This window comes from Bombus pascuorum, chromosome 15 (genome assembly GCF_905332965.1).
Source record: "Bombus pascuorum chromosome 15, iyBomPasc1.1, whole genome shotgun sequence".
Classification (NCBI taxonomy): Eukaryota; Metazoa; Arthropoda; class Insecta; order Hymenoptera; family Apidae; genus Bombus; species Bombus pascuorum.
The window spans coordinates 4,309,747-4,334,094 of NC_083502.1; the positions used below are offsets into that span (position 1 = coordinate 4,309,747).

The 24,348-nt window shown below is 34.1% G+C and overlaps 2 protein-coding genes and 1 long non-coding RNA gene across 15 annotated transcripts; 2 read left to right on the forward strand and 1 right to left on the reverse strand.

Annotated features, from left to right (window-relative positions):
- Window positions 1–12: 12 nt before the first annotated feature.
- Window positions 13–670, reverse strand: LOC132914652 (uncharacterized). The gene is made up of 3 exons (XR_009659636.1): window positions 594–670; window positions 347–470; window positions 13–197 (listed from the first exon to the last, which is right to left on the reverse strand). It is a non-coding gene; the product is annotated as an uncharacterized LOC132914652 (long non-coding RNA).
- Window positions 335–2,542, forward strand: LOC132914651 (uncharacterized). 3 transcript variants are annotated; one of them, XM_060973951.1, is made up of 4 exons: window positions 338–703; window positions 888–1,011; window positions 1,061–1,418; window positions 1,965–2,542. In XM_060973951.1, exons 3-4 carry the CDS (start codon window positions 1,119–1,121, stop codon window positions 2,241–2,243), a joined length of 579 nt encoding a protein of 192 aa, XP_060829934.1. In that variant the 5' UTR covers window positions 338–703; window positions 888–1,011; window positions 1,061–1,118; the 3' UTR covers window positions 2,244–2,542. The 3 variants fall into 3 exon arrangements, with proteins under 3 accessions (XP_060829933.1, XP_060829934.1, XP_060829932.1); XM_060973950.1 differs by having other exon boundaries at window positions 335–489; window positions 888–1,418; XM_060973949.1 differs by having other exon boundaries at window positions 339–703; window positions 888–1,418.
- A 636-nt stretch (window positions 2,543–3,178) lies between these two features.
- LOC132914647 (sex-lethal homolog) lies at window positions 3,179–19,976 on the forward strand. 11 transcript variants are annotated; one of them, XR_009659635.1, is made up of 7 exons: window positions 3,179–3,372; window positions 7,050–7,356; window positions 7,432–7,607; window positions 7,695–7,808; window positions 8,596–8,756; window positions 10,972–14,651; window positions 15,026–15,234. XR_009659635.1 is itself a non-coding variant. In XM_060973936.1 (6 exons), exons 1-6 carry the CDS (start codon window positions 3,317–3,319, stop codon window positions 15,647–15,649), a joined length of 1,071 nt encoding a protein of 356 aa, XP_060829919.1. In that variant the 5' UTR covers window positions 3,179–3,316; the 3' UTR covers window positions 15,650–19,976. The 11 variants fall into 11 exon arrangements, 10 of the variants coding, with proteins under 10 accessions (XP_060829919.1, XP_060829925.1, XP_060829928.1 ...); XM_060973936.1 differs by lacking the exons at window positions 10,972–14,651; window positions 15,026–15,234 and adding an exon at window positions 15,393–19,976; XM_060973942.1 differs by having other exon boundaries at window positions 10,972–15,234.
- The last annotated feature ends 4,372 nt before the right edge of the window (window positions 19,977–24,348 follow it).

Genomic DNA, 24,348 nt, shown 5'->3' on the forward strand with positions numbered 1-24,348 from the left:
TGCATTCTAATTTCCCCTAGATTTTGATCACGTGGTTTTATTTATCTTCGCCAAATGCTAATTCATTAGACGTGACGATATTTAAAAAACCACAACAAACATATACTTTTGTAATACCTTCCCATCCTCTTAAAATATACTACTTTATATAATACTTACAATAAAACGAATATTGTTGGAATTTATCAATGTTTTTCCTAAAAAATTTATATTATTATTTTATTATTACTTATTGTTAGTTATTTATTTTTTCTGTGATACTCGTAATTTTAAGTTCAGTTAAGCTAAGTACTTTTATAAATATAATTTAAAAAATGTAATGTAGACAGAAAATTATTTTACTTACTAAATATTATAGAGTACTGTATTTGGATATTTTATAATTTTTGCATTTTACATGTATTTTGTGCATTGTGACAAATTACTACTTCTTATAAATGTACAAAAATCCGCAGTGTAATAGTCATAACCTAAAATATAATAAAGAATGTACATACATACTTATATACATTATTATACTTTTTTTTTTTATTAGGATGAAAAATCGATACTCTTGCAGAGAATTAAGTGGCATACTTTTCAAATTTGATCACCTGTGAATCGAAATTTCATTGCAGTGTATAATGACTAGACCGCTGATGTTTATGCATTTTTGGGAAATTTAAAATCTCAAAAATTTACAAAATGCATATAATACATAAAAGTATCCGAAGTAGAATAGTTATTTTCATAGTTAATAGATGAAACAAATTTCTATTTAGAATCTATTTCTTTAGTCATGCTCATAAAAATGTAATACTCTATAAACATCCGCACCCTAATAATGACAATTTACAAGTTGATTCTAAAGACGATGGATAAATAGGTCAATTTCCATTAATTTTCAGGATGTTTTGAAATGGATGCTGTGCCAAATTGATTTGATAGGCCGCAGCCATTCTTGTTTTCGGGACGTTGGCGGTTGGCAACGACGCTTCCAACGTATTCCAAGGGATGAATCGAATACTGCAGGTTTTTTTATTATTTATCCACAGAGTGTTAATTAACATTTAAAAAGTAGTCGTTTCTATGCGTTAGAAACCGTAATTGACTGGCCAAGTTATAACAATTTAGAAAGTATGCGGCCGGATTCACGTAGCGTTTCGTTTACGTTTCACCGGGAAGTTCTGAATGTCAAAAATTCACCGGAGATCACGAAAAAACTGAGACGACGCCTCCAGGATCGTTTCGAGAAGGAAAAGCCCGGAGATTCTTGTAAGGAGAAAATGTCAAAAGATAAGCAAACAGGTGACCGTAGCTGGAACAATTTAAGTCTTGGAAATATGTCAGCGGATTCTAGACGTGCTCTGCGGAGCGGAGCCGAAAAGTTATCAAAAACTATATCTTCTGTACGTACAACTTTTGGAACTATTTCACAGGTGAGATAAATTCTCAAGAAAAAAGTAATAGTAATAATTAAGTTATAGATGTTCGTGCATATTTATGTTTTGACAAATATATATATAAAACAATGGAACTTAAATATAGAAATGTTTAATCTCTCTATCTACTCTATTTTGTATGGTTTTGTATATTATGTTCATTGTATATATTTTATTATATTTTAATTGTCTGTGAAATTTATTTTTGTTAAATGAGCACTAATAATATATTCAGGGGAAATGTCCGAAAAGTCAAAGTAAAATTCATTATCATTACTTCTGATTTCACACCATAGTTCATATCATGATTTTCTTTTTGGCATTTTAAAGTGTTCCTTATTAAATATCTCCAAAGCTTATTAGCTCACTATGATATACAATAAGAATGATTTGTTGCTTTGAGAGTAAACATGCAACTGCAAACTACTCATAATGCAGAAACATTCACAGTAGAATAATACTCAAATAAAAGAATAGCAATATTATATTCAATAATAATATGATTGAATTCTCTAAATCAATATTATTTTATTTATTACATAGAAGTTTAAGAGTTCCACACGTAGACGTCAAAGACTGGAGGAGCAACAATCTCCAAATAGCATTTGTAAAATGCAAACTCCACAGACTCGTTCTCGCCAGCTCCTTGGTAGAACACCAACAAAGCTTTATAGTCCTTTTGGCATAGAATCTCCAAGACATGCGTGGAACAAAGAGAACAATGAAACACCGGTGCATACTCCTCCAGGAATGAATACACGATATATCCAATGTAGGCCATTCCGTTTCACCAGAGCTAAAGGATTCTCTATGTTGAGATAAAATCTCTTTCTTTAGTTATTCTTTTCTTAAATGTTACTTGAATGATCTCTTTAATTCCCAGCAATGCATTCAGGATTGTGTGCCTTGTGCAACGTACAATTGAATTATTTATTCAATTTTAATTAAGCTAGTGATCTACTTTGACATATTTGTATCTCTCTAACATATTATCTATGATATCAAACTGCTTTACATGTACATGTAATGTATAATCTATTTATACTTTTTTATACATATTTATATTGATAATTATTATTATTGCAATATTGAATAAAGAAGAAGCATAAGAAACTCTTTAAGTCAAACGTATTAAGCAATTAATCTAAACAAGATATTTAACTTTTCAGTTATAAGATTTTATGAAACGATCGAAGTTACCGCTCCAGAAGGAACTTAACCTTTACGCGATCAACTACTGTTCACCAATATTCTTCATACAACTCGTCACATCTACTTAATTTGTATTTAATTTCTCATCTGTTTCAAATAAAACAAGACGATTAGGAACTAAGAAATCTAACTTCTACGAAACATCAACATCTGCAAAAATATTTAAGTAATTTAACCTCTACGATCAACTGCTATCAATCTTCCTACGATTCGTTATATTTAATTGTGTATTTAATTTCTCATCTGTTACAAACAAAACATGACACGGATAAGCAGATTGTAATCGTATATTTCTTATATTCGTTATTCGTGCTTTGTTTGTCGTTTATTACGAAGCGTCGCAGGTGGTAGTAACCTGAACGATTTCAACTCACTAGCGAGCGAAATCATCTGTGCAACGAATTTGCAGAAAAAATTTTCCATGGAGTGTTAGAATCGCATCTTCGAAGCTGATTAAAAAATTCGAAGCAATCTTGGAGCGGGAACCACGGTATATTTCATTCTAGTTAGTGCGCACGTGCATGTTGGTACCGCAGTCGTGAAAAAAGGAAATTTCTATAAAATGCGCCAGTGCATCCGAAAAGCATCGTGAATGCGACATGACCGATACGCGAAAATGAAAAATCACCCGCTACGACAGAAGATACTCTAACACTTAGTGTTATGTTTCGCGTACGCTCGGGATGGCCACACACGAGCAAAACGAACGTATGCAAGGCAGTATGAATCCCCAAGCGGGGTAAGTTTCCTATTTAAACTTGATTTTCTTAGCTGAAAATATTTTACGTTGACAAAAAGATCGAAAAAATTGTTTGCTAACAATCTATTGCGTTTTATTAGTCGTGGAATCTATATCGAGGTTAGAAATTGTGGTCGTTGTATTTTTAATACATAAAACTGTTGTTTACATATCTTAACATTATATTTTTATATCTTTTGAAAGTTTAGATGATATTTATTGTATCGCTGTTTCTACTTTTGTTTGGTGTATGATAATTTGGATGAAATATCGAATTTTAGATAAACTGAAGGAACGATCGTGTTAAGTTTCCCGGAAGTAGGCTCGTGGTGGTAGTGTATAATAGCGCAATGCAGTGGCTTGAGAACTTAAGAGAGACTGGATTTTTAGAATTTTTAGAATACCTACGTATATAACGAAATATCGATATCTAAAATTATTATTAGTAGACTGTAGACTTTGATGCACTATTATATTTTTATGAACATAACTAAGAAAACAAAATTTAAATAGAAAGTTGTTTTATCTACCAACAATAGATATTATAATAATTACCCTGCTTTATATATTTTACATAATTTTGCATAGTCTATGGATTCTGCAGACCTTTGCACCCTTAAATTTCCTCCAAATGCATAAACATTTACTAATAATTAGACCGAAGATTTTTATGTATTTATGCAAAATTTTAAGATATAAAAATGCAGAGAATCTACGTAATATGAAAAAATACCTATATAGAATATCCAAAGTATACTGTTTTCTATATCTTCTGTTATACTTGATAGATAAAACAATTTTTTACCAAGGTTCTAATTTTTTAAATTACTTTCTCTAAAATACATATTTGCATAAAAATTTGCAATTTAGTTATTAGATACGTTATGTATTTATTTTGAGCAGCGTTATCGCCATTTTCCCTTTTCTTATATGTAATATAAGTATAAATAGGACAAGTATAATGCAGATAAATTCCACCGATTAAAAGAGTAACCTCGTTTCCTGAAACAAAATAGGGTGTAAAAGAAAAATGACGGTTGTGCGACCCAAACAAGAACAAAGTATGTCGGTTTTGGTTTCGTAAAATCTTACTGCGATAGGATTGTACAAGCTTTTTCAATATCACGTGAAACTCAAGCTACATAATAAAGTCGCGCGTTAAATTTGCGATGTTCGCAGTTCCTTATTGGGAGGCATTACCAAGGTACGTTTAACAAAAATGTGTTTGCAAATTTAGTTATGCATCCATACACAATATATAATAATAGTGTTCAAAGAATTAAATTTTCTGTCCTTCGCATAGGAACGGTAAATTAATTTTATTTATAAAATCGTGGCTATAATTCTTTTTAACGATTTTCTGTATTAAGTGATTATAATGAACATTAAGAACAGAACAATTTTGAAAACTAGTAGTCATAGATTTATTCTATTTAAAAATCGACGTCGAAAGAATAGAATTATGAGAGATATTGGCATAGGCCCCGGATTCGTGTAAACATGCGCCAGAAATTTAGGCGGGATGTCCCGCTCCATGCGCATCCCCATTGTACTGGGCGTTTCATTCGTTAGGGAGTTAATATATGTACCTAATACTACATATACATACATAATTGTAAAATTTCGATAATAATATTAGATCAATTGTGCAAAACGGCCCTGTGCAGAGAAAATATTACAAATTTTTGTGAAAAGATTTTTGATCAAACATAACACATATTTGATATTTATATAAATTATGTCTTGCATTTTTAACTAGAACTTGTAACTTATGAGCTTATTAATATTATTAGTTAATTAGCTTTTGCACCATATCTCATACTATGTATGTACTTGTTCGTAATATTTCGTTCGTAATATTAATTCAATCGTACAAGACAGTCCTACAGTGAAAATATGAATTTTTATATAATAATATTTTTTACTTCTAACTACAACATCTAATGTTTAAATTTACTAATATTATTAGTACTAACGGAGAGGTATTTCCATTCTGGTACTAATCATTATAACGTGTACATAATGTATTATAATATAGTTATAATTCCTATATTGAATGTAACTATATAATATATTAATAATATTAGTCGGTAAATTACTATGCTAGAAAAGTCTTATTAATAATATTAGGTATAGATTTGAAATGTACCAACAAATTGAAACACTCTGTAAGTTTGGTCGGAGTGAGTAGCGTAGTGGGGTAGCGTGCCGCGAGAGGGTGCCGCGCGAGGCAGGTCAGGGCTGGGGCTCAGTACGTTTGCGTACGCCGTGTCGTTCGCATCGTGTTACGTTCCTCCGCGATTCTTCGCTCGCTAACTACTCCATTTCTCTATGTATCGAGCCCTTCTCTGTGAAATCAACTGAACCACACTAAAAACCAGCGACGTATGATAATCAAGTGTGTGCATTATTCGTGATGGTGCAACGATTCGCTTACATAATTGTTGGCGTGCATTAAGCCAGAGAGTTGCATATACGCGCGTGACACGAGTGAGAGTGCGTGCACTGCTCCTTTTCGCTGATCTTCTCCCACTATACACGTCAGTTTCTTTCTTCACATCTTCTTCCCGCTTCGGTATGTATATCTTATTTCCACAATTCTATATAACTCATAACCACTCATTAAACTAAGGTTTATATCTTCAGGTCCGTCTATCCTTCTCCGTCGCTTGCTCTGGTGCCCTCTTTTCCTCTCACTCCCTCCATATTCTGACAGCTTGGTCGATTCACGAATCTGCCGGGCCTTTTCCCCGGGCTTCTTCAAAATAAGGCCAAAGGGTTACTTTCTCTCACTCAACTCCTAATTCTGATTTCCTTCTCTTTTTTTCCCTCCATTATTTTTCTTTCTCTATCTCTTTCTAGCGTTGACTCAGCCGTTACATTACCTCGAGAGAATTCATCACCGAGTCGCTAATGAATGACAACGAAATGAAGAAACGCGTTCTCAAGTCGCTAATAAAAATCGAGCACGAGCGCGTAAATAATAAACAAAACCAGACACAAGCGATCGAATACGCGGAAGTTCTCGTCAACGAAGCGTGCTCTCCTCCCCCTTTTTTTTCACAATTCGATGAACGTGCTTACGAGTAGAGAAACATTGCTACATTGAAAAATAGATACTCTCGTTCTAGGACACCTTCACGGGTACTCATTGTTAAAATCGTATTAAAATGGAGCTAATTTTTTAGTCAGTTTGTCCATTCATATACACATTTATCACCTCTGTTACATTTTCATGTAAAAAGGTTATGATACATAAGCATTTTATATAGGAGTACACTAGTATTTGCATTATATCTGGAAATTGAACTATTATATGTTACTTTGGTAGCTGTTTGTTAGCTAAGTGATATCTTTCTGTTTAGTTTCACGATTGACATGCTACATTATTGGTTTGATTTATGTTGGTTTCATTCATGGCTACTCTTGCTGGTTCCGTTTTGTCCTTACTTGCCTTTGTTTGTTTGTTTCTGACACACAGGTCTGGCATCATATACATATATGTATATATGCAGATTTATTTTCTATTTATTTTCAATTGCTTAAAGAAAATGAGAGCATTCAAAAGCGCAGACAGAGCAACGATCATGGCATTGCACGGGGAAAACGTAGTAATGATTTTGTTTATATTTTTTGTATTTGCTGACCCCATCAACGATTATGCTGGGACGTATCAGGTGGAGTACGCAGCAGTCAGAGCCGCAGAACTCACAGCCAGCAACAACAGATCAACAAGAACTACAGAATCAAACGGAGAGTCAGAAAATAGAACAAGAATTTACCAAAATGACAGATCAACGAGAACAACAACCCCAGCCACAACAGCAGCAACAGCAACAACAACAACAAACCAAAGGCAATGAAGAACCAAGAACGAATTTGATCATCAATTATCTTCCACAGAGTATGACAGAAAAAGATCTTTATAGCTTGTTTGTAACTATCGGACCCGTGGAATCTTGTCGTGTTATGAAAGATTATAAAGTAGGTTCATTACATGAAACTATAATCAGTTTATATATTTTTACAAGAATTTACATTTATCATTTTATTTTATAGACAGGATATAGTTATGGTTTTGGCTTTGTTAATTATGCGAAAGCAGAAGATGCAGCCACTGCTATAAGTACTTTAAATGGACTTCAAGTCCAGAATAAAAGGCTAAAAGTGTCTTTTGCACGGCCATCTGGTGAGGAGATTAAAGAAACTAATCTTTATGTAACAAATTTGCCAAGGTATATTATGATATTTAATATAAATTTATCTATTAGTAGATAAAAATTGGAACGTATAGTAATGATATTACATCATGTTTGTTTCAGAAATATAACTGAAAGTCAAATTGATGATATATTTAGCAAATACGGAAATATCGTGCAAAAGAACATTTTAAAAGATAAGCTCACTGGATTACCAAGAGGTGTAGCATTTGTGAGGTATGTTTCTTTCACTCTTGTAGCATCCCATTCTCAAAATCATCTAGTATTATCAAGTAGTCTTGCGAAAATGTATTACAAAGAGACAGTTCCATTTAGCATTAAAAGGCAAATTGTCATGCTAATGAAAAATATAAGCTCATACTCGTTGGCGCATTGCCATTCTTATCATAATAAGTAACATAACATCCTAGCTGGTAACAAACTATGATGGAAGTAATGTATTCTATATGTTTTTGGTTGATCAATTACATTTTTATTGTTTTCATTATATGTACACCACATGCTTAAAAAATTGGAACAGTTATTAATTGACAGATACAGCTGTTGATACATAGTAGACAAAAACTGCCTAGTCATTATGCAATTCGTATCCGCGCGTGTTGGATACCTGTATTTATTTTCCGAGATCTTTGGTGCCAAATTATTTTTGTACCGTTCCTCTGCCGTTTGTTTCACTTGCATAATTTCGATTTACCGACCACTGACCTAGTTAGCCATCGTGAATTGTGCATGCAACTAGATTTCTGGTTTGTTGTAGGAAAATAGTTTGGGAAGTGTGTCAAGCATCTGGAAATAGAGTCGAAACTAGTTTGACAAATTTCTTAATTTTGGCAGATTTAAGGACTCGTTAACTCGTGTTCTATATAGCACGCTCTAGATAGTTCTTTCAATCTCAACCTCGTACGTTATTACATAGATCTGGCAGAGGTTACTCGCGTCCATTGCCAAGTAAACCTTTTTGGTTGTTTTTTAATTTTTGTTTCTGGTTACTGTGCCTCTATAGATTCGACAAGCGGGAAGAAGCACAAGAAGCGATCGCACGACTACATGGTACGATACCAGAAGGTGGATCAGAGCCACTTAGCGTAAAAATCGCGGAGGAACACGGAAAGCAGAAAGCGGCATACTACGCTGGATGGCAGGCTGGTTACAACCAGAGTCGAGGTAAGTAGTTTCGATTTTCTTGATAGACAATTAGTCTTGCCCGAGTTTCTTTCGTTCTCAACCTGACAGTAGAAATTACTTCCTTGAAGAACAGATTGTAAAAATACAAATTTCATAAAGAACATTATGTATTATAAATCTTAATTTGTGGATAATTACGATATTTGATTTTTACTGACAGGTCAGATCTGCATTTTGGCTTTCTATGAATCTTACTAAAATCGCAGTAAACCATTGTTTTGTTATCGGCATATTGTTGAACCGTAGAAGCACTAAGATTTTGAAAGATCATTTTTCCATAGAACACATCTCTATTTATTCCTGTCTCTATCGTTTTCTCTCACTTTTTCCTTAGTTCCTGATTTTTTCAAATTGTCGTGTTAGTTTTCTCCGTTTCTTTTCTTTTTCTTGCGATGATACGCGCGTGATTGCGAGAACAAAGGGTAATGGTCATTGTAACAAATTTTGTAACGTAGTTGCAAGGTGTACAAAATTTCTATGTCTATCTGAAACACGTTGTCCAGGATACGAATGATCTCTTCCAATTTGAAATTTTTCTTCGAAAGAGCGTTCGCATCATTGACGACGTGTAAATGTGAGATCATGTCTAACATTTGAATTGTTTGCCAGATATGGCTGCATCTAAATCAATGTACAGCGAAGATTGAAAATGCTGTTTGCGTTCTAATGCGCGCAACGAATAATGCAGCAGATTCTCTGCGAATGTGTGGAGACACGTTTCTTGTCGCGCCTGTTTTGTTTCTCTGTGTTCTTTCTGTTTTTGTTACAAGTTTTTTTTGACTTTGTGCGCATGAGATTGTTTCACGTGAAATTGAAAAATAAGAAAATAAAGAAAAAGAAAAAAAAAGTAAGAAACATAGAAGATCTCTTCTGACAGTGGTGTTCAGTTGATGAAAGAATGAAAAATCTCCTTGCAGACGGACCCAAAAGACAGTATTAATGAAACAGACAAGAATGCAAACATGTAGTGTCGCTGTGATAGAAATGTTTTTGTGTGTGATGATCTTTAGTGGACAAAAAGCAAGAAATGAAAAGAAAAAAAGACTGAAATATGTCGTATCCTGCTAGAATCAGTGGCAGCTTGTGATTATTGAAAGAAAAAAGAGAAACACTCGCTAAGTTGTATTCTGCACACAAGGCTGGTTTTTTAGAAGTTTGTTTTTTTTGGACATTGCCTGGTCAACGAAATTGTAACTCTGTTTTTCTAGTTGCCGATGCTGCTGTTACTATGTTGATTTTGCCTCATCGTTTCTCAAATTTGTTCAAACCATGCTGTGGAGCATCATCCTAGTTCTATACATTTTTGTGTCAGCAAATTATTGTATAATTATGTACGTCTTTAAGCTGTTTTTTGTACTTTCTTTTGGTAAGACATACCGTTTCGTATTACATATACATATATGTTTTGTTACTTATTTAAGACTTTGGAAATACATTTTCTGTTTAAGAAGATATTTGTTGCTTCCTCTTATGATCCTTCAATGATGAACGTGCGTGCGAAATACTTGTTTTTTTTCTTTTTATGTCTTTCTAATTATAATTAATTAGGGCTTAAGGTTTTTTTAAAACACAAGGAAATATGTATGTTCAAAGGAAATATGTATGTTCTGAGTAGGATTCTTCGTAACACGATGTTTTGCGATTTACTTATACACTGCTCAAAATAAGAATATTTTTGAAATAATATAAGAGAACTATATAAATTAATTCATCAAAAAAATATTATGTTCCCTGTACAAAAGAATTTGGAGCAGTGTATAAAGCACGCAACTCTCCTGACACATAAGTTGTTGTATGCCTGCGAATAATTATTATTTAATGAGCGTCGTTGCTAATCTATGGTTAGTTCTGGACAGATTGCATTTGCAGAAACGTGTGGCTTTGACAGAAAACTTGCTCAGTGCATGGCTGTGTCCTCTTTCAAGCGATTATCATATGCAGTAGTGGACAGATGTATTTAGATAAATAGTTTCCTCTTCGTATCTGACATTCTATCGTATTTAAAGGTCTAAGTCTAGTTTACTAGGTGGATAATACGCAAATTAAACGGAAATAAAGAATTTTTAGACTTACAAGTATTGCACTGTTCACCGACTTTAACGAAACTATTTGTCAAACTGCATTTGTCTCCAAGTGTTTCGTATAACTCTTTAACATGAATCATTTTCATTTCTATGCTCGCCAATCCACAAAGGAGAACGTCTGTACCCAACCAGGAATAAATACCAGCGTTATGCGCATTACCTTTATTAAAAGAAGAACGCAATTTCTTGTTTGGTACTCGTTGTTACCCTTGCAGTTATGATACTATGAATTCCTATTGGTGTAATGAGATTGGCATGATTAAGTGCGCTTAATACCAAGCACAATTGTTACTACCGTTAATTGTAACTGGAGAAAACAGATTCTTAGACAGAAGGAACAAACTGTTGCTTTCTGATTCAATATTTTAGGATTAATTCTTTTTTTCTATGTGAATCCTAGCTTTGTTCGACTTTGCTTTTGTATTATAATAACAAGATGTAAAGTTCCTCAGGCTTAAGCCTGATCTTAACACAAAGCACAACTGTTTGTAATTCAATAAACAACCACACAATTTGCTCAACGAATGTAAACGAGTACTTTGTAATCTATCAGGCAACAAGTCTGTGGTTCGAAGACTCTCCTCCAATAAAGAGGAGCTTTACGATACGGTTTTACTGCTAACAGAGTTTGATTTAACACTTTGACATAAAATATAGAAGACACTCATTAATTAATCTTATATCGTATCAAAAATAACTGCTCAGAAAGTTGATTACTGTGTTAACAATGGATAGTAGTGTCCAATATTTTGATGGTCAATGTGTTAAACAAGAAAAAAGAGGACGTTTCTGGGTTTTACTTAGGTAGAACTATTAAGTAGTGCCCAGTTTAACAACTCTGAATAGCTAGACGAGTCCTTCCTTGCAAAGGTTGCACAATTTTTACGACTGTCCGTTAATCGATACTCTGTTCATCATATTCACTGATATCGATTTCTCAGTGGACTGTATAGATAGTAAAGTATGTATATTCATTCATCCTGTAAGACGAATCGCGATTGTCTATTCTCATTAGATAAATTATATCTCGTCTTGTAAAACTAACGGATGAAATTTACCGACGAAAATTGTCTTTCTAAAGATAATTCGAACAGTAGACAAGCGAATAGGCTTGAGAAGAAGCATTGTATTTGGTGATATGTCGTTGCTGAAGCAACAATATTGAACGAAAGGAAAAATGGCAATCGTCTTTCCAAATTGATCGCCATTTTTCCATGTTATAAAGTTAAACGATCTTCGCTGTTACTAACTTTCGTCCTTTTAATGCTAAATACATAAATATAAATATATATTATATATATATATATATATATACACGAATCGGTCGAGAAAAAATGGTGAATTTCGAATTAGGTAGAATATATGAGAAACACACGTATCTCCTACGACCCTGACAATCGTTCCTTTTTTTAGTCGACTTTTCGCGACTGTTCGAAGTATAATTATGACGTGGACGCTTTCGATATATGGTCCGTATTGACGTTATAAAATAATAGATCTCCCTTGGTAGGAGGTACGATTCATCTTACTCCTATATTAATAACACGTTCAGGTGCATGATCAAGAACGGGAGTGCATGATCTTCTTTCGCTTGAATAAATTGTTCCTTTATTTACACAAGATTCAAATTTATTTATATAAAATTATATATGTTATAAAAAATTGAAATTGTAATAATAATGTGGATAATTAACATAAATAAAGATGATTAGTATTGAATAGTCTGTAGAGAAATAATTAGAATAATTGGCTTCTCAGTAAGTTAGCTTAGAGTTCAGTTCCTCCAGATTCATAAGACATTTTTCAATCAATTTTTTCAATTATTCAGATGTAATGTACCTAATAAACATAAGATATAATTTGACTAGTAAAAATGAATTTAATTAATTTAAAATGAGTTAATAATAAAAATCTGGAAAAAGCTCGAAAAATGAAAATAATAATCAAAAGAAAGACAGACTTTATATATAGGATTATGCATTCCCGATTGACGAAAAAATTGGGACTTAGAAAATAGAAACTCTTTAGGAATTTAATATTGCGAATGCGCCGGTATTTGAGCCCTTTGCACACAATTACGTCTGTTGTAAAATTCCTATCGCTGCGAAATTCGAATTAAAGAACAAGTAAAAGACATACGGATCAGTCGCTGCGATAGGGCTGAAAAAAGAGGAATGGTAAAAAAAAATGGGAAGCTGGGATAATTTAACACCGAGAATTTAATTAGTACTTAAGTTAGTCGGGTTAATGAGTAAGATTTTCAAATATTCCTTTAGAATATATTCATGTTATGAAATGATCTCACGTTGTTCTTTCAAAAAAAAAAAAAAAAAAAAAAAAGAAGAAGAAGAAACCGAAAGAAACAAGGATTTGAAACGAATAAAAATCAAAATGGAGATTATTTCACAAAGATCTAAAAATTCCCTAGGAACTCTGGTAATAATAATAAAATTTAAAAAGTAGAAACGATCGTTCCCATTATTGCAATAATATTGAACGAGAGCAATAAAAATGATTACGTTTATAGATGAAAGAACGACGCGAGTGTTCAGTGTAAATAAATTGAAATTCTAATTTTTAACTTAACATGTTAAGTAGTAAATTGTAAGGTCTAACGGATCGAAGATTGTGCGAAAATGGTTATAATCCCGAAGTCTAGTAGTGCTAACGATGGCTGTGATATGGAATAAGGAAATAACTAACGAGAGAATGAATAAAAAAAAAAAAAAAAGAAAGAAGTGGAGTATCCGGGATATACAGCGGATAAAAACTTACTTCTCTTTTCCTCGCTCTCTTGCTTTTTCTCTTCTCTCTCATTCTCTTCTTCTTGAGTCGAAAAATCACCAGAAAAATTCATCATCCTATATTAAAAGCTTTAAAAATTTATTCAAAACACGTGAAAATATTCCTCTAGAAAAATTATAATATGTAGAATTTGAAGTAAAAATTGGGAAAAAATGTCGTAAGAATTTATCATTTATCTAGAAAGATTTTTACAGAGTAACTTGAGAGCGATGAAATTGGAGGGGACAGAGAATTATGTCTCGGTTGAAAATGCCTGCGACATTCCCAATAATATATTCATCATCGTATTTTTCTTTTTCTTCTACCGAAACGAATATTAAAAAAAAAAAAAGGAGAGAAAATCGAAAAAACACGGTTATGCGATCAACGTTTTACTGTAATTAATTGATCTCACTTTACCGAAAATTAGATTCGATTCTAGCGTTTAAAATGATCGACATATTTGCAAGATGCAGAGTGAACCGGAAGTGGCGCTATCATCTACAAAATAACGCTCCCCTCCTCCTATCCATTTAGAACTGATCGTAATTACCAAGCACAATTTTTCTCTTGCAATTCATTGTTTTAAGCGGAGAAGGTATTTGTAACATAACCTAATTAAGCGTTTCTTTTCGATTTCCAGTTCACTCTGCTCACCTGTAAAGAGACACACGCATACATGATACACACACAGGACACGTTACATTGATATAGTAGAGAGCTACAACTATGTACGTGGTATATGGGTAGACTAAACGACAATTGTTGTACGAACATTTCCATTTAAGAAAACGTGTTCAACGCACGAAATACGTGCGTCGAGTCGTATCGAGAAACTGGCCTAACAACGTACTTATGGCTTTTGTGCTGATGATATCCCACTTATCCAATATAGTTGGTTCCGATATACCATCGTTAGACTGCGGATTTTTATTCATTTATGGAAGATTTTAAGGTTCAAACATGTACACCATGCATATAATATGCAAAAGTATTGGGCTACCTCGTAAGTAACACAGTTTTTCTGACAATTAAGTTTAAAAGAATGAAAGTTGTTACTGCTGCAGTTTTATAAAACTGAGATAAAAAAACTTCAGAAAAAGATAGAATTATAAAAAATAAAATCATACTGATTAACAATACTGGTCAATTGCCATTATGCAATGTTTTATTTTCATATAGTATGTAAAAATCAGCGACCATATTACTTATGAGATGATTTAATATATAGAATATCCGTATTTAAATGTTAATTAAGTACTACAGTATTCATGATAATATTTAGTACATATTTGAAACAAATTTCTATTTAGATACCATTTCTTTAGTTATGTTCATAAAAATCCGCAGTCTAATCATCATTATTAACCCATTCAACAGAGAGGATGCTTGAATTGCTTGAAAAAGAATGAACGAACGGGAATCATAGTCATCATCAGGACAAAACATGACAAGTTTGCTCGAGATTTTTTCAGACACGCCCCCCTCGCATAAGTATCTCATACCTTTCTTATTCCTTGTTGCTACACGGGTCTACGTGATTCTGTAGTCGCTCGTTAAATTTGATTAAAATGATTAGAAACGAACAATCAGCATCTGTCCACTTTATTCTATATACCATCTACCTGTTTATGTATATTCTCGCCGGTTTCCTTTAGAACTATTCCATTCTTAACCTGGAAATTAAAAGAAGAATTTTCATTTCTAAGAAAATTATTGGTGATATTGATTAGTAAAACGTTTTCAGGTGCTGGAGGCGGCCTGGGAGGTGGAGGAAGGGGCAGGGGAATTGGTGGACCACCAGGAATGGGCATGGGTATTAGTGGAGGTGGGCCAGGAATGTTAGGAAGAGCGGGAGGTGGTTTTGGTCCGCGTGGCGGGCCACACAGCAGTTTCCTCGGCGGAAGTGGCGGCCCTGGCGCTATGAGGATGGAGAAGATACATCCACATCGCTTCAATCCTATCGGTATGGGTGGCGGCTACGTGCAGTCCCACTTCTGGTGACCTAGCGTCGTCGACAACCTGGCTCGCAAGACAGCACCGGCAATGTACCTTTCTTCGTCCGACCGGAGACCAAGCAGCGACGACCGTTGTCGTTCGTAACTCTGCCGAATAAGCATACGTTACCCTCGAGCGATCGTGAAATCAAGGAGACACCATGAAGACGCGACCAGGATCGATAAAAGGCTGCTCCGATTAAACAGTATAGAGACAAAAAGACACACAGGGTACAAGTTGAGCAGCCTAGCGTCCTTGTACTACGACTTCCCTCGTATGTCTCCAACGACGTTCAGCTCGAGATGCTTGAGGACTGACTGATCAAGGATGTGTAAATTATTACGCATAGTATTTAATGTTTCTACGTGCCTGTACCAAAGCTCAGAACACCTAGTATTTTACATCCGGCGATGGGTGTTCAGTCGTTAGACTTTGTTAAAAGAACGTCTCTCGAGGTCTTGCATATCGCCGAAGATGTTGTCTTGAACGCTTCGAAACTGTGTCCATTCGAAGCCCTCCAAATAACGTAAATAAGTAACGTAACATAATCATGAGTGTTTAACGAGGTTAAAGATCGTAATTGTTGCATTGTGTCGCCATCAGTTTCTGCTAATTATTTTGTTTCGAGGTATTCAAGAGTCGCTAGAAGCAATAGCGCGAACATTTCGGAACGATATATATATCAGAAAGAACGTTTGACGACGATAGGAGGAGAGTATGATGCTGGACCCATCGCTATTTCTACGTCGCTTTTTATCGTTAAAATCTTATCCCTCTTTTCCGTATCTAGCTTTAATATCTTCGTTCCATTGTGCGTTTAAATTAATGGCGTTCATTACCGCCGACAAAATAATGATCCTCGAATGTTTTATTGCGTTAAGGTACAAAGGGAAAGTTAAAAAAAATGAAAGAAAGAACAAACAGGAAAAAGAACGCTTGGTTATCGAGTTTATGCCCATGTTAGGTCGAGCTTGGTTGAGACTCGGTAACAAAGTTACGCTATGCTAAATTAGCTCTGTTATCGCGCCTCTGAGATCGTTGATGGACGAGAATTCTCGCGAGGTTCTATCTTTCTTGCAATCGAAACGCGAACGCGATGTGAACAACCCTTTTATCCTGATTAACATTTAAGGAGATTGTTGTGAGGTATACTGCAGGCTAAAATCCAAGATGTTTTCAATAACGGACAGCAAACTGAACTGGTACTCGATAATTTGAAACTGTTCATATCAACTGTTTCAATTGCAGATAGTCTTGAAATGATTGTTTCAATTAAGTTCTACCTAATCTTACATCTTTTACCCGATCCCTGTAAACATATACTTTGATGAATAGACTGCGAATATTCATGTATTTATGGAAAATTTATGAATGCAAAGATACACATAATAGGCGAAAGTATATAAAATGTCAAGAGTAGTACTCAAATGATATTTAAGTAAAACAAATTTCTGTGTAGAATCCATTTCATAAAAATTTGCATAAATATTCGTAGTCTATTAATGAATTCTTATCCTGCTTAACACTTAATCAATCGCGCGCGCCACAGCGAGTTATACGTTTCTCATCGTAATGGACAAACCAACCTATACGCTGTCTACCGCGCATTTTTCTCTATTTGAAAAACAAAGAAGTTTAAAAATTATTTGAGTGGTCAATTATATTTTTAAATAATAATTTTGTTTAACGATTTCACATATCGTTTATACAAAACATCAAATTAAAGGTATATATTGAAAATATAAAAAAATATAGGTAAAATTAAAAACATTAAAGATTACTAAAGATAAATAACGCGACTTGAACGTGAAATTAAAAATTCATAATATATATTAATATTTTTTTATAATAATAATTTATCTAGTCATAATTAATAGTGTAACTTTTTAATTAATTTTAAAACCACTAAATTGGTGTATTTTATTACATATTGTACTTTATAAAGACAGAAAATATAGCGTAATTAATTGAGAACAACAAACTGGGAGATCTTCCTGTTCAGTTATACAGCGATGTACTTTAAAGTGGGGAGATCTCCCTATTCGGTTGGCTAAGTGTTAAGCTAACAAACATAGATGATCAAGTACCTGTTGATTATTTTGCTGTAATCCTAATCAAGTACCTGCCATTAAACTGAATCTTTGCAAGTTTGTTAACAAGTCAGATAATTCTTGTATTTTTGGCCAGCAGAGTGCCTCTTATTGTAGTTCAAATCGAATAAGGATATACGATACTCGTGAAACAGTGTTTCTCTTAGCTTTGATCAGCTTCACGATCGCTCGAGTGCTATGAAAGCTAGCAAGAGGCTGGCTAAACCAGAAGCCTCCTTTTTCCTTGATAGTTGAACGTTTTAATACTTTTAAATGGGGAGGAAACGGGAGGCACGTTGAGGGCAGAAGCTAAGAGTTCTACGTGTTGTTGTACATTTCCTTTTTAATGGTTCTAACTCTTGAAACTTTATTGAAAGTTTAACGTTAAGAAAAAGAGTTTTTATCGGAGTCAGCGTATAAGGAAACTGTGTTTCCTGTGCTCCGAATGGCATTGGACCACGGTGGTTGCGAAATAACTTTGTTGAACGAAGCTTTTAGTTTCATTTTCCTCCTAGAACTCCGGCAAAATATTGAAAAACAGCTTAGCTTATTTTTGTATGATCCGTAGATCGTCATTCGTATACTTAAAAAGTTCCAAAAAAAAAAAAAAAAAAAAAAAAAAAAAGAAACTAAGAAAGAAAATGCAAAGCACCACCGTTGTCCATAGTATCGCCTCAAATTGTACATAACTTGTAATTGAAAATACGTCATTATCACGGCACGTCGTAGACAAAAATGAGACTGACTTTTTATAGGTGACAAATTTTACGCGAACAATTTTAAAAATTGAAATTGCCTTATTATTATCATCGCAAAACAATCGCTAAATCTTTTTGTTTTCCTTCTACGTTCTTGTTTCTCATTTCTTCTTCTTCCTCTTTGTTTTATTCTTTTTTTTTTTTCTTTTAAATTAATCGCATCGAAGAAATGGAGCTAATCCATTTATAGTTGCAACTGCATTCACCGCGGGCATAACAGACATTGCACTTTATATTATTCTATGACGAACATGTAATCTCTTTTTAAAAAAAAGAAAAAAATTGCTATCACGTTACATAGCAAATTGCTTTATTTTACTGATGGAATCATTAGAATTTCCGTAACACGATGATCGCTAATGTCATTTTGTTAACAACATTCATACGATCACATACTCTCTTTCTCTCTCGGTTTTTCTCTCTCTCTCTATCTCTCTTTAATTCGTAGTTATATAAGAACTAATTATTTAAGACGAAATAAAATGTCTGTGAAAAAGAAATATGGAGAGCTCTGCTGGTTGTGTGTTTGTTGATAGAGGACGAGAAAAAAAAACAGTCAGCAGATTGTTCAGAATGCATGATTATTTATTGTGGTCGCACTAAAGCCACGACTTACCACTTTTTTTCTCGTTTTTCTTTTTTTTTTTTTATTTCTACACCCATGTACAAAGAACAATGAAAAAAAGTTCAGTAATTGTTAACGACGTGAATGAAGAGAAAAAAAATGTTCACTGATGCGATTCACTGAGTACGGTGTTGCCCTTCAAAAGGCAGCTTGCGTTTGTAAAGCAGCAAAGTGCCCGATGACGAGCCGCAACGTAGCCAGTTCAGGATCATTTCCACAATTCCAGAACACTCCTTGTGACAATACTGCAAGTAAATGCAAATTATTCCCTGTTAAATACCCATGTCACTGTTCAAATTCCAGATTCAGACTTAAACACTTTTACATGCTATGTAGAATTGATTTTTGTCACATTGTACACAGTAACACCGAGATGTTGGAAGAAGGATCAGAAACAAAAATCAGCTTGGTCCATGATGTACATTCTAGGGAGATTGTCTTTTGACTGAGTGTTCTTATGATTCAAACAGGAACTTTATAACTGTTCAACTTGTACACCCACAGGATGCTGAGGTTTAGAGATTAGCCCAGCTACTTGCAAAGAGGAAACAGGAAGGGGCGGATAGCTGCATAAGATATCACCTTTGATAGATTTATAGCTAAGCATAACAAAAGACATGGATATTTCCTTCTTCATAAATTCCAGGCTGAAATAAATAAAATGTACAATGTTCTGTAATTCTTCCTACGAGTCTCCTGTCATCAGATATTGGATGAAATTATATTTGGAAGTTTGATATGTATGTTAAGCCTATAAAATGGCATAAATTATAGATAACATTCTCTAATTTAAACCTGAATCTAAATATTTCAAAATAAATATTAAATGAACGCCCTTAAAACAATATCTGCAATATAAATCAATTGTTTTTTCAACTTTTTTCAATAATCCTAGTACCATAATTAGTACCAATTAATATCCAGATATTTAATTCACTAAAAACATATTACAGAAACCATTAAGGAACCTGGGTTAATAACCTGAAGCAACCTGAACCTGCAGGCTTCCTAAGAAACAAATTATCCAATCCATTATGAATCTTCTTCACAACCCTGCTAATCAAGAACTAGGTCAATCTAAATTGAAGAGGACCTCCTCGACAACTTTTTTTTCTATATGAAAACGTCAACTAGATGAACATCGTTCGTCTAGGATCAATATAAAATGTTGATCAAAGTGATTTGAAGAATAAGCCCTAGCATAGGTAAGCGTCCTTTGATACGTGTAACGTTTAAGGGTCAACTCAGAGTCAGTGGTCTCTCTCTTGACACGATTACAGAGAATTTTTCTAGTTTACTAGCCATGATTACCTTCGTCCCTTGACCTGAACGAGTGTTTTCCCTCCCCTCGTTTTTCCGCTTGCCTCTTTTTCCCTGGGCAAAAGCCACGGAAAGCCGGTGGCACTCCCCAGCTCGAAACGCTGCCGCCGGCTGGCATCAAGTGAAACATGAACATCTGCTTCACGCATGGTGAGGATGAGTGTTCCACGTGTTGTTGTATTTTTTTTCCATTATCTATCTTTAAAGAAAAGCTCCAAGAAAATTTTGAAACTTAATATTAGTCTTAATTTTACGGAAACAAAGATTCAATTAGATTATAATTTCTTCGATAATCTTTCCTGCTAAGTAGCGCAGCACTGTAATTTTTTGAGACGAAACAATTTGATTTAGCATTAGCAATAAAAAAGATTTTGACATCAGAAAGCATGTTTGAGTTGTCAATAAGAGATATAAAAAAATGAGAAGAATATTTTCATCGTATGAAAATAATTTTAGTAGCAACTGAAAAGAAGAGAGAAACGAGGGGAGAGATTAGCAACAAAGAAGTCTTTTCTTTCTCGGCAGCTAAACAACGTAGTCTGTAGTCTTCAGCATCATCGACTTCTATGCTCACAGAGCGAACGATTGCGCAACCATAAGGGCCACGCGAGGCCTTTGAAATGCATTCAGTCGACCCGCTTTGACAGGACCACCTGGAATGTTTTTCTAGTAGACCGATAACAACCTTAGCTGCCTCGAGTTCACAAATAATTGAATCACAATACATGGAAAAACTACATTTTGATCGAATTAATGGAATTAAAAGAAGTAATCCAAGAATTATTTAATCTATCATTTAATTTAAAAGTGAAGTTTATTCTTTTAAAAATACAACTTCCAAATTATCTTATTTTCTTTTTATTATTAATTATTAAATCTGTATATTAAATCGTAGCAATTAGAAGTATGATTTGATGAAGAAGTTGCATCGCAATACACTTGGAAGTTTACGATAGAGATCGTAAAAATGAAAAAAATTATTTGAAGAAAATGAAACTTCAGAATACGGAACCTGGTCTAACAACTGAATTCTCAGTCGGAAACGCTTTGAAGATTCCCTGGCAGAGCGGAACGAGAATCTTTCCGAGTAGTATTATTGTTGTGACCCAGGATGACTCATACACGTTACGCTGTATGTAGTTGATTTTTCTCGAGTGAATCAACAAGCTAGCGTCGATGCACCGTGCTATACGCTTGAGATCACTTTCCAGCGCAACTAAGAATGTACGTACATATTGTGTACTTCTAATATTTCATTTTTATTTTGAACGATCGTTTGTAAGTTCCATGAACTGTGTCAAGTTAATTCAAGTTATACGTAATCGATTCGAAATTAAAAGGAGCCAAAAAAGAATATTAGAAGTAACATAGCCAGTTGAGCCAAGCCTTGACCTGTCTGGAAAGTCCATTTGCATTCACGTTATAATTACTGTATGTGAGACAGCTGTGACATCCGGAACCATATCGAACAATAACTTCATTGAAAGCCTTTGAATTTCTATTTTAATCGCCGCTGTTAGATTACCATTCAATTCTAAGTATTGTGAAACCGAAGAAAAGTTTAATATTACCTTTGAAATCCTAAATTGCAAGTTTGAATCTGTAGCTTTTACTACATATAATAGCTTAGATTATCGATAGATTATCTATGATTCTTTTAAAAATTGACAATACTTAAAATCTGTTAAATCGTAATGAACTATGCGATCTAAATATGAGATACAATTAAGAAAGTTGAATTACATGTATTGAGATGTAACTGGAGGTGATAGAGATGAAAATCAGTTGATCCAGGAGATAGCACAGCGGCCCATATCCGTGTTTCATGGAACACCCGATAGATCAGCTTACCAAACACGCGTGGCCCACAAAAAGATATTCGTTTCCGCCCAGCGCGATATCCACGGGATCACAGGAAGGTTACAATAGCAGCTTTCTGACACTACGATATTAACGGATACGTTTTCTTCAATTTCGTTCTACAAGAATTGTTAGACCGAACTAATAACTAATAACCTCTTCTTCTTTACATAAATAATAATTAAATGATTAAAAGGACAGAAACTGAAACATAAAACTGAACGTAAATAGAGACTGCTTCAACACTACACGGTCTGAAACGGTTTGAACCAGTTTTGTTGAGTGAGAAAACGTGTGAAATTGATGAAGACACAATGTACTTTAGCCATCCAGCACGATGTCCCGAGGGCGACTGAACAGTGAACTTGATTTGCAGAACAGCTGCGGAGAAGGGAGGATCCCGAGAGAAAGAAACACGTGGTGCGGTTCTCCGAGTGAAGAGGGGACATTTGGACGCGGGATGCGTGGCTTCTTCTCTGTTGGCTGGCAAATGTAATTGCTAAGTGGATCGCGATATGAATTTTGACCGCATTAATTTTAGTGCCAATGCGACTTTCAGACCAGCAACTCCCTTAATCGGTTCATCGATATTGTCTTCACACTCCTCGCAAGTAAAACTGGTTGCTGTTAGGTAGGAAATATGTATGCTCTATTTCTAGAAGCATTGAAAATACTGTTCGTAAATAATTAGTCAAGTATTAAGTATCAAGTATCGTGAACTAGAATCTCTATTCATAATAATTAGCGATTTTGATAGTTAGCAATCCATTATATTTCATTTTTAACGCTATTAAAGGCTTCATTTAATAATAATAATATTTAATAATTAAATGACTTAGTTAGGGATATTTATTATAATATTTAATAGGTAAAATAAATCTCCATTTAGATTGATATAGATCTACTATATCTAATTTTTAACACAATGAATTTGAAAATGAAATTTTAAAGGAAATAGAATAGGAAAAGCATTTAGATATAAGTTAATGTTTGATCAGAAGGCACATTTCCATTGAAAACGTAACAATTTTTTGGAGTTGTTCAGAAGCTACCTAAAAGGGGAGAAGAAAGCGTAGATGCGCGGCGGAAAAGTAAGATAAACAGAAGCATGTGGAAGAGAGAAAGCAACAGGGATTGGGAAAGGGTCAGGGGGCAGCGTCCTGCGGCGAGGGAGCAGAGCCGGGTCAGAAGAAAATTTGCATTTCCTGTTCACGATGAATAATGCCGCATGGAAAACCGTAGTTGCCCGGTCGTCGAATTAATTCAATAATCTTCGAAATTTCCATGAAAAGGCTATTCATTTCAAAAGCCATAGAAAAGAAATCGTGTTCGTGGTCATCGGAAAGAATTTCTCCAGCTATTCATTTATGTAATACCTTTATCGCAGTCATAGTATCTTTTATATTCTTCTTATTCATTATATTCTTCATATACTTATTTCTCTTTCTTCTTTAAGGATATAAAATAATTTCTGGAAGCCAAGAACCATCATAAATTCATACTGAACGGAATTTTTTTGAAACGAGATGTAGAAAGGGATGTGAACTTGTAACTATTATTCTAGAGCTATTTCATGGGGTTGCTTCAAATGGAGAAGGAGGAAGCAGGAGATGGAATGTTTGTGAGAACAGCTGTTCTTGCCCTCGGGGTTGTTGACCATACATACACCTACTTTCGTAGAAGCCTTTGAATTAGTAGGTGGATCTTCAGGTACACAGAAGCAACACGTGTCTATTAACTTCGGGGAGTTTTTCTTTCTTTATCTTGAAGCTAACGTTTTGCATGTTCCGCGTCTGTTCTTTGTGGCTCGAGATAATCTTAAACAGAATCTTCATCTAGGATAAATTTATTAGTAAATAAAGGGATTAGGGTTTGTTTGAAGAAATTTTTAAATAATAATAATTTTAGTAAAAATATTGAAATTGAAGACTACACGGAAAAAAAGATTACAAGCCTATTTTTCTTAATTTTTTCAATTTTATAGTATTTGATGGATAAAGAAAATTATCTTAATATGAAGTTAAAATAGGAAATTTTATAAAAAAAAGAGGA